The 9,761-nt window shown below is 39.8% G+C and overlaps 1 protein-coding gene across 1 annotated transcript; it reads right to left on the bottom strand.

Annotated features, from left to right (window-relative positions):
- Positions 1-1,163: 1,163 nt before the first annotated feature.
- On the bottom strand, positions 1,164-7,470 carry LOC148098582 (uncharacterized). The gene is made up of 5 exons (XM_087852875.1): positions 7,459-7,470; positions 7,077-7,181; positions 6,601-6,820; positions 4,071-4,190; positions 1,164-1,393 (listed from the first exon to the last, which is right to left on the bottom strand). The coding sequence occupies exons 1-5, from the start codon at positions 7,468-7,470 to the stop codon at positions 1,164-1,166; spliced, it is 687 nt and encodes a 228-aa protein (XP_087709001.1).
- Between the last annotated feature and the right edge of the window lie 2,291 nt (positions 7,471-9,761).

Genomic DNA, 9,761 nt, shown 5'->3' with positions numbered 1-9,761 from the left:
CACGGAGACGAAAGTGAACCGAAAAAGCAGCTTTATTGCTGAACACAAACTAACTTAAACTGAGAATACAAACTGAGGAAATAGCAGGCAGGATACACGGGCGGAAACACAGCAGGGTGAGGGTACGATGAGACACGGAACTGAGGGAGACGCCGACATAAATACACAGGGGAATAACAAGGAGCGTCAGAACACACGAGGAACACAGCTGATACAAATCACAAAGACGAGGGCAAAGCAAGACACATCCACATGAGGCACAGAACTTCAAAGTAAAACAGAAAACACACATGCGAAGACACAGACTGAGGCTACGTACACGGGTATTTTTGAAAACTGAGATTTTCCGTTTTCGTTTTAAAAAATAATCCCGTCCACACGTAAACGCAGAAATGAAGGAAAACGCTGCTAGGAACATGCCAAAGCAACAGGTGGCGATATAGTCCTAACCGTGTAGAAATATTGGCCAATCAGAAGTCTAGAAGCCTCGGTGGGAAATGGTAAACAAGGATGGGGCATAGAAGCAGAGCCGAGTCGTATGTGTGGAGGGGCAGTAACTGTGTGTGTATATGTAAGCAGTTAAACACTGCAGAGAGTACAATTAACAGTATTGTAGAAATTCATTTCACCGAAACAATAACGTGGCGCACAGTGTGACGTCAAAAAAGGCGCACACCTTTGACGCTGCGTTTTCTGCGGGGGTTTTTTCTCGTCCACACGTAAATGCAAAAACTGAGTTTTCAAAAATATCCACCCTGGCCGGAGTTTTTAAAAATCTCAGTTTTCAGTGACCGAAAACGCCGTTTACGTGTGGACGAAAGGTGCAAACGCATAGAAAAAGCTGCGTTTTCAAAAATACCCGGGTACGTGTGGACGTAGCTTGACAGACATGGGCTTAACACAGGGACCTGACTAAACTGGAACAGAGGGAGCCCACAGGCAGGGATGACAGGACACAGAACAGAGGGGTCACAGCATAACACAAGGGGCAAAAGGACCAAAACATGAGCCCGCAATAATAACAAAGATAGAACACTGGGTACCCGACCCAGCACCGTGACAATTGCCTGGTCGAAATGAACAATCCTTTTTTTTCTCTAAATAGGAGAAAATTTTAACTGTAACTGAAGCTGTTTATGTTCCATTTGTTTGACATTAGCTTCTTACCTTCTTTTCACTGACTCTCGCTTTAAAGCATCAATTCGGTTTTTCACGTAAAACTTAACTCCCTTCCAACGTCTCTCTTTCAATGCTAATGGTGAAGTCTCAATACATTTGAGACACTCTGCCGCCTTCCCAGGAACCTTTCCAGAGCTGATGTACTCCATTAGAGTCTTCCCCACAGCCTTTATTTCTGCTTCAGTCCACTTCCTTCTTGTGGTTTGTGATGCCCCTGAATAAAGTAGACAGTAACTGTGTTATTCAAAAAGAAGAGCATCAAGTTGGTGTGTAATCATATGACTCCCCTTATGACCAGATCTGATACTTGGAGTATGTCGACAAGTATAACAAAAGCTATAGGTACATTTGGACTATACTTTGTACTTGTTGGTATTCCTCAAGTATAAGTACAAGAAATGCCCATAATGCATTGCAGCGATTTAACTGTAAACAAACTATGAAAGAATTAATTGATGTTTAAATAAATAATTTGTCAAACATTGTTGTAACATGATGTTTTACCTTTTGAACAGAGTGTGGGAAATAAAAAAAAATAAAACTATCAGTGAGAAGAGACAGTCAATAGAACTGCCCTCTCAATTACTTACTAGTTTTCTCAAAGAACATGACTGGCAGATTAACTATGAACATAGTTGCTGTAAATGAAGCACTCTGGGTGTTGTGACTGTCACACAACTGGTGACTTAAGTTTTAATTTGATACATGTGAAATGAATACGCATTTAACTATACTTTTTTTGTAAGGGACACAGTGAGGGTATAATGATAATGGTTCACAGCAATAGCAGCACACACAATACAGTAACTATTAACTGAAGAACCTGCAGCACTACCAGACATATCTGGAGCAAAATTGTCCATTATACCAGATACCATTACATTTACTTGTGTAATATTTTGAAAAAAAAAAAATTACTTCTAAGAGTAGTTTTACTGCACAATACTTTTTACTTTTACTTAGACTTTTACTTTAGATTTGTGTTACCATTTCTTCTACCAGAGACTCAACACAGACCTCAATGTTCGGTGGCATCTCTTCATCTGACATTCCTGTCAAAGTAAGAACAAAACTGAGAAGGACTTTCAATAAATGCAAAGAGTATTAACAAAATAAACTTCCCTTTGCTATTTCCTAATACACTATGTTAAATTAATGTACTAAATAAAAATGACAGAAAAAGTAAAAGACATCACAGTAATAAAAGCTAGCAATCGCACTGGACAGCGTGCCCTCTATACAAGTAATGTCTTTCAAAAGAAAATCCACAATCATCTGTCTTACAATTACTAGAAATATTACCTTTGTCTGACTGTGAATATTTGTTTTGTCCAACTTCAGTAGTATTCTTTTTCATCCCTGATTTGTCTGTGGAAAAGTTATTTTAGTAAATAAATATTCAACACAGTGAAAGCAATCTTGTCATCAGCAAAGACTACACTTAGAAAATGTTCTTCAAAGCTTTATTAGTGCACTTGCTAAAGATAAAACACAACATCTTCTATTACTAATGGGACAAGGGCTGCTCATCCAGTTCTACACTGCAATAATGTGTTCTCTGTTCCGACATCACCGGTGTGAATCAGCCACAAAAGTGAACTAAACAAGATTACAAAGAACAGTCAGGACTGCAGAGAGAATCACAGGACCTATATCTTCAGAGTTTGGAAATAGCACTACAGACCCATCACAATGTGGAAACAATCTGTTGCAACTTCTACCTTCTTTTAGATGTTACAGGAGACTATATACCAAAACATTGAGACAAGTGTCATTATTTTGATGAAAACCAACTTAAATCAGTTACAGTGTCAGTAACACCAAAACATCCACTTAGAGATTTACCTACAATTTGAAATGTACTGTTTTTAACATCTCCTGCGTGTTTATCTAATTAATATTTTCTTAGTATTTATGTATGTATTATTACCATTATGTATTCATGTATACATGTCTTTTATCAATTAAAAGTACTGACTGTTGGTTGAGGTGTATATTTTAATCTATAATGCATTCAACAGAAATAGTACTCTGTGTTGGGGAGCTGAGCTCTGCCTTTAGCCAGAAAGAACAGAAGAGAGGCTGCTGCACAAACACCACAACTGTATTTTCAGATACACTGATCTCGCTCACTGCTCTTTTGAAGTACTAATAAAGTTCATTACAACTTAAGTTGTAATAAACTATGGCCTTAAACTTTCCAGGCTACACAGGACTCACAGTTTGTGTGGCAGACAATCTCAGTGTTATAGGTCTGGTTACTCTTGCAGTCTTACTATACTGTGAAGATTTCCCTGACAGGACATGTTAGCTAAGCTAATAGACTCCAGCAGTGCACTACCAATAAACCTAGCAGGCTCTCTAATCACCTGTAACCTGCCGGATGCTAATTGCCTAATGTCAAACCTGCTTTAAGCCGCTGTCTATGTTACTGGATAAAATAGCGGCAGCTCCAGTAGGATGCAGACCGTCCGCTTTCAGCATGTCAGGGCGGCCCCAGAAAAAAGCCCAGTTATCCACAAACTGAAATCCCAGCTTCCTTCAATTCCTGGCCAGCCAGCGGTTCAGTGACATAATTCTGCTATACATATCATTACCTACATAAGGGACCAGAGATATTAAATATACATCAAATAAGTTCTTTGGATATCTAAAGTAAACTCACATTTTTTTAACTACTTACATTTTTTTAAAGGAGGTGATAAAAGCTTCACCTCTGACATTACCTCCACAGCTACATTTGTGACAGAGACTGACAAGTTATAGCGTGAATCCATGATATGACTGCAACCTACATCTGGTATCTTTTTCTTGTTCTTAACCTGCAATAGCCCTTATGTTAATGGTAATACTTTAGCAACAGCAAAGTAATCTACAAGTTAGCAACATACCTGAAGATTTTGTCGATAAGAGTGAAGCAGATGAGAGTGCAGCAGATGACGCAGCATTTGTCACACTCGTGTTATCCTCATCTTCACTGTTTGATGCATCACTGTCAACAGCTACGTTCTCTGGGAAACACAGCAACCATTTGGAAAAAAAACATTAAGACTGCTCCTAAGCAATGCTAAGAAGTATCACACAATAGGGTATAGGGAGAGTAGGATAGCTGTAGTTAAAGCTCTGTATACATGTATACATATTTGTCTGAAGGTTGTCAGTCATCCAGATAAAGTTTTCTAGAAACTGCATCAATTGGACTTCTTGTTAGGTTAAAGTGTTTTATTACTCTGCCAGAGAGTTTCTTCAGTCTGCAGAAAGTTGGTAGAACACAAATGTATCCACCAGGTGGATTTCATTTCACACCTGACCTTGAGGCCTTTGAGGCCTCCTACCAATTTTCCTCAGAAAGAAGCTCCTTTCATGAGTAATAAAACATTTGTAGACAGTGTAGAAGAACAGAACTTATCATCCACCGTGCTTACAGACGGACAGTCTTAGCTACTCTACACCAATGGGAGCTCTCATCCCTCATGGGCCATCTGCATAATACTGCATGATTTTTGAAATACTTCGATTTTAAATACACAATTTATTAACACATTTTTTACCTTGTGGATCAATGTTTATTTCGTCAAGATTTCTTCCTTTGAAATCTGACAGCTGTCCTCGTTCCATGGCCATAAGGACTTTGCTTATCTTGGCCAGCTATAACGTCCCTTCAGGCAGTCTGTAATATTCGCGATGCACTCGAATATCATGGCCAAGGAAGTCTGCCAGATTATCCATTTCATTGTCTTTTAAGTTAAGGATCTTGGACATGGTGGCCATGTGCTTCCTTAATTTAGTAGAGGACAACGTTTCTGGTTGTTTTGCTCCACAGCTCTGCGTGATCTGTCGAACAACATCTGACCCTCTGATGTGAGTAAGTGCTTTCGGTCTCGCAAACATGAAAGGATTTTCATCTAATACTTCACAATTTCGGCGAGTGTTAATGAGCAAATCCATTGATGTCATCATATCAGGTGTGAGGAGTATGGGGACTTTTCTTCCACGCTTGCCTTTTATCTCTATTCGTTGGAAGTGCCTACAAAGCTTCTTTTCCAGGTCAGTTAAAGTCAATTCAACATCTGGATGAGTCAATGAAGTGTCTCTCAATGTGAACACATTAAGAATCATTTTGGAAACCTCTCCTTCTCTTCTATGGTTGAAGATAATCACTTCACACAATGTGATTTTTGCAAGTTCTGCCCAGTGCTTCTTATTTGGTTCTTCTTTGAGCTTTGTATGACACTCCGTCTGTCGTATGTTGAGATACTGATGCATCTTCTTCACATCTTCAGTAAAGGGAAGAAGTTGTGGAGTATTCCATTTTGCCTCACTCAGATTTCTGAGAGCCTTTGAAGATATGCACTCACTCCATTTAGTGTTACAGATTTGCTTGAACACCTTTACATTGCGAATAGTATTCTCATCACCAGCGATCATTGCTTCACATTCAAGAACATCTGCTATTTTCTTGAGATTGTGGCCTAACTTCAGTGCCAAAGATGGTGTTTTGTATGTGTTTGTTTCCTCATTCAAGCCAGCAACATTTTTCACTGCTGCAATAACATGAGGAAAATTACCTGGTACAAAGAAATCAGACACCATTTTCAACTTGCCATTTTTCTGTCCTTGGAGCACCAGTCGCCCTGTCACGCATCTTCTGTCTGATATAGTCATGTTTAGTGACATCATGTCCATGCGTATTGAAAAGATGCTCCCCAAATTTCAGTATGCAACTCTCTTTGCGGACAACATTTGTTATCTCATCATCATGCATGACTTGTACCAATTTCCAAAATTGTGCATTGACACTGTCTGGGACTGGCTCTGCATGTTTACACGGAGCCTGGACTCTAGATGTTCCTGGCGTTAAACCTTTGACCTTCCTGCTGAGATGACATCTCTGCATGTGCCTCCATAGTGACCTTCTCTTGAAGTAACCCTGACAATTAATACAGTGCAAGTAATCACTGGCTTTCACAGGTACACTGGATTGTTGACGAGGTATCACCATTCCTTGTCCTTTTTTAATCACCTCATTATTGTGGGCACGGTTCCCTTGATTTCTTAATAAACTCAACTGTATTTTCCGCTCTTTAGACCCTACTGGGAAAGCCATTGCTTTTGCCACTTCTGGTTTATCTTTGTGTTTTGATTGCAAATGGCGTGCCATCTTGCTGAAAGGTTTACAGCAAAACTTACAGTAGAACTTTTTGTTGTACAATATGCCACCATGTTTCTTCTTCCTTAGTGTCATAACCGTCACATCAGAACAATCAGGTGACGAGGACTCTCTGGTGTCATCAAATGAAGCAGATGTGTTTGTGTCTTCTGCATCAAGTGAAGAGGATTCTTTAGCATTTGAATTTGAGGAATTGCATTGAGTTAGGGTACACCTTCTCTTCAGTTGTTGGACATCTTCCTGAGAGTTACCTGAAGTAGTTTTCCGTGCTTTTTTCTTCTTACTTTTGTGTCGTATGATACTTTCTGCAGAACTGTCACTTTCTTCAGCAGTTTGAGGAGCATATTCTTCCTCACTGATGTCAGGACTTGATATAGATGGGCATCCATTTAAGCTACTGTTATTACTGTAACTGTAACACCTTGAAAACCTTTGTGAACTTGAAGCACTAAAACCTCTGAACTTCAGACACTAGAAAAGACATTAAACATCAGTGTCCCTTACAATATTGATAAATGAGAAACCCCTTGTCTCAAGCTTACAGTCGTTCTATCAAGGCTTGCTCTTAATCCAAGAAGGTGACATGATTGTACAGGATAGTTATTGTAATTATATTTTTTCACAACACTTAGTTGTTAGTTTTAAATTTGACTGTTACCGTCTATTCACTTTGTGCTCTGTGCACAAAAATCTGACATCTGTAGTGGAGTTGTACGAATAAACTTACAATAACACTGTCTGTCCTTCTGAGCTCAGGTACCATGTCAGAATCAGCTGAAGTGGGTTTAATGATAATGATACTGTCGCTGTCACTGGACAACTGCTGTTCCATCTGAAAAGTAAACAGAAAAAGATACAAATAACAATTACAGATTAATATAAATTACAGAATAATTATTGCTACAACACAGATTTGTAAATATGTGTGTTAATGCATTTTTGCAGCAGTTGCTCTAGCAATATCACAATTGTTGTCAATTTCAGATAAGATGGGTCACAGTTTTGATTTGGCCAGCAAAATATAAACTCTAAACAAGGGTTTGTTTGTTTTTGTCATTGTGAAAGGCTCACACTTTCCGGCAGGATGGAAAGACCTTTCTGAGTATTACACTGTTTAACATGTTGAGTTATCATATTACTACTTTCTCCTTGTGCTTCTGCACTGTACATAAAGCACCACTCTTAACCGCAGATTTTATTATCAGCAGTCTGACAAGGTGTCACCACAATACACTGCTATGATCACCTTCCTCAACCTAAGCAAGTGAAGCAATAAAATCATACTGTAGCGTATGAAAATCATCTTCTGTGTGACTCAGTGTAGCACATCTAAGCTATACTACTGGAAGATGTAATATACCTAAATCAATAAGTACACATATCAGACAACCTCCTCTCCTTCAGCTCAAACCACTGCAGTATATTTATTTTCTTTGTTAGAACCTGGAAAAAGTCTTACAAAGCTAAGACAGACACTGCAGCTGAAGCCAGAAATAATCTTTACCATGACAGGAAAAAAGGAAATATTTCAGCATTACACCATTTTGTCTAAAGTACATTATTAGAAGATGTAGTACAACTCAGCCACAGGGGGGTGGGAGTACGGACTCTAGGGACTATAATTGGTAAAGGGAGAGAGCTGGCAGTCATGATGGAAAGAAGGAAGGTAGATTAATTGTGTGTGCAGGAGACCAGGTGCAAGGGAAGCAAGGCCAGGAGCATTGGAGGTGGATTCAAGCTGTTCTACCAGGGTGTTCATAGCAAGAGAAATGGATTTGAGTGCTTCCTTTACATGCGTGTGTTCCTTCTTTTTCCCTTCAGGGAAAAAGAAGTGTGTGTCTGTGTTCCTTCCCTAAGCCTGAAGGGGAAAAAGAAGGAACACACGCATGTAAAGGAAGCACTCAAAATGTGCGGTTATCCTAAATGGGCGTTCTTAAAGTGAGCAAAGAGGCACAGAAAAGAAGATCAGACACCAGCGAGGGAGGATAAGAAGGACAGATGCAACAACATTGTCATCCCTTATGTAGCCGGTGTATCAGAAAAACTCAGGAGAGTTTTCTCCAAGCATGACATCCCGGTGCATTTCAGACCCAGCAACACACTCAGACAAAAACTGGTTCACCCGAAAGACAAAACTCCAAAACACAGACTTAACAATGTGGTGTATGCTGTACAGTGCAGCGAGGAATGCCCAGACCTCTACAGTGGAGAGACCAAACAGCCACTTCACAAGCGCATGGCACAACATAGAAGAGCCACCTCCACAGGACAAGACTCAGCAGTCCATCTGCATCTTAAGGATAAAGGACACTCTTTCGAGGATGCCAATGTTCACATTTTGGACAAAGAGGACAGATGGTTTGAAAGAGGAGTGAAAGAAGCCATCTATGTCCACTGTGAGCGACCATCTTTGAACAGAGGCGGTGGTTTACGACCCCAACTGTCTGCCATCTATAATCCAGTTTTGAGTTCCCTCCCCAGACGCCTTAACGCCCACTCACATCCTGGGCCATCTGACCTCAGGAATTCGCATGATAAGGTGGGGCCAGGTTTCACAATGAGCTCATCCAAAACCCTGGCTGATTGCGACCCACACCCAGTTTCACACCTTGGCTCAGGTGATTAGAGGATCATTAGGGGGTCCTTTTGTCCCTCTGCGGGGGGATACTCCCACTAGGTTTAAATCTGGGACTCCCCACCATTTGACCTTAGAATTGAAGAAGCTTCTCGGATGAGAGGTGAAACGTCTTCAAGCAACTTAAAGAAGTCCAGATGCTTTTCTTTGCAAGCTCCTTTGACATTAGGGTGTTTTGTTTTTCACTGTCACCCTTTAATAAATCACTTGTGTAAAATGCAGCTGAGCTCATGGTGTCTGCTTTTGGATCCGAACCTCTCGTGCTGGCCCCCAGGCTGTCTGTGACAATGTTTTGCAAAACCCTCTGCACTTCTACATGACAGTCATGATAATTCAATTCAGTCATAGCGCTGAATGAAGCTTTTGACCCTCATTTCATGGAGTGCCAACTCTTTAATGAGCACATAGCAATGTATAAAAATAATTAAAAACGGCTTTATTTAATCCTAACAAAACCCATCTTTCTTTACTACAAGAAAAATGGGGCTACACCAGGCGCTGTGTAACAGTTAACATTATTTCTCTAATTTAGGATTATGTGTATGATAAACTCATTGCTTAGATATTAGTTTTCACAGACAATCATTTTCACTACTCAACCTAAATTTCTCATTTATATATTGATCAAACTTATTTTGATTTATCTTTGTTTCTGAATAAAAATGCTTTATTATGAGGAAATAAAGAAAAGCTCTGTTTTAGCACTCTGATCATTCTTACTCACATTAGGCTGTGATGTAGGGGTGACCAGGGAGGGAATTAGAGAGTCTTGGGGTT

The sequence above is a fragment of the Neolamprologus brichardi genome, chromosome 15 (genome assembly GCF_056152115.1).
Source record: "Neolamprologus brichardi isolate AB-2024 chromosome 15, ASM5615211v1, whole genome shotgun sequence".
In the NCBI taxonomy this organism is placed as follows: Eukaryota; Metazoa; Chordata; class Actinopteri; order Cichliformes; family Cichlidae; genus Neolamprologus; species Neolamprologus brichardi.
Note: the sequence above shows the minus strand (reverse complement) of the source record. Positions and strands in the feature narration are given on the sequence as shown.

Coding starts and splice junctions, on each gene's coding strand:
- LOC148098582 (XM_087852875.1), bottom strand. Junction 6,821..7,076: donor GAAGGACAGACAGTGTTATT/GTAAGTTTATTC, acceptor TGTCTTTTCTAG/TGTCTGAAGTTCAGAGGTTT. Junction 4,191..6,600: donor AGCACGGAAAACTACTTCAG/GTAACTCTCAGG, acceptor TGTGTTTCCCAG/AGAACGTAGCTGTTGACAGT.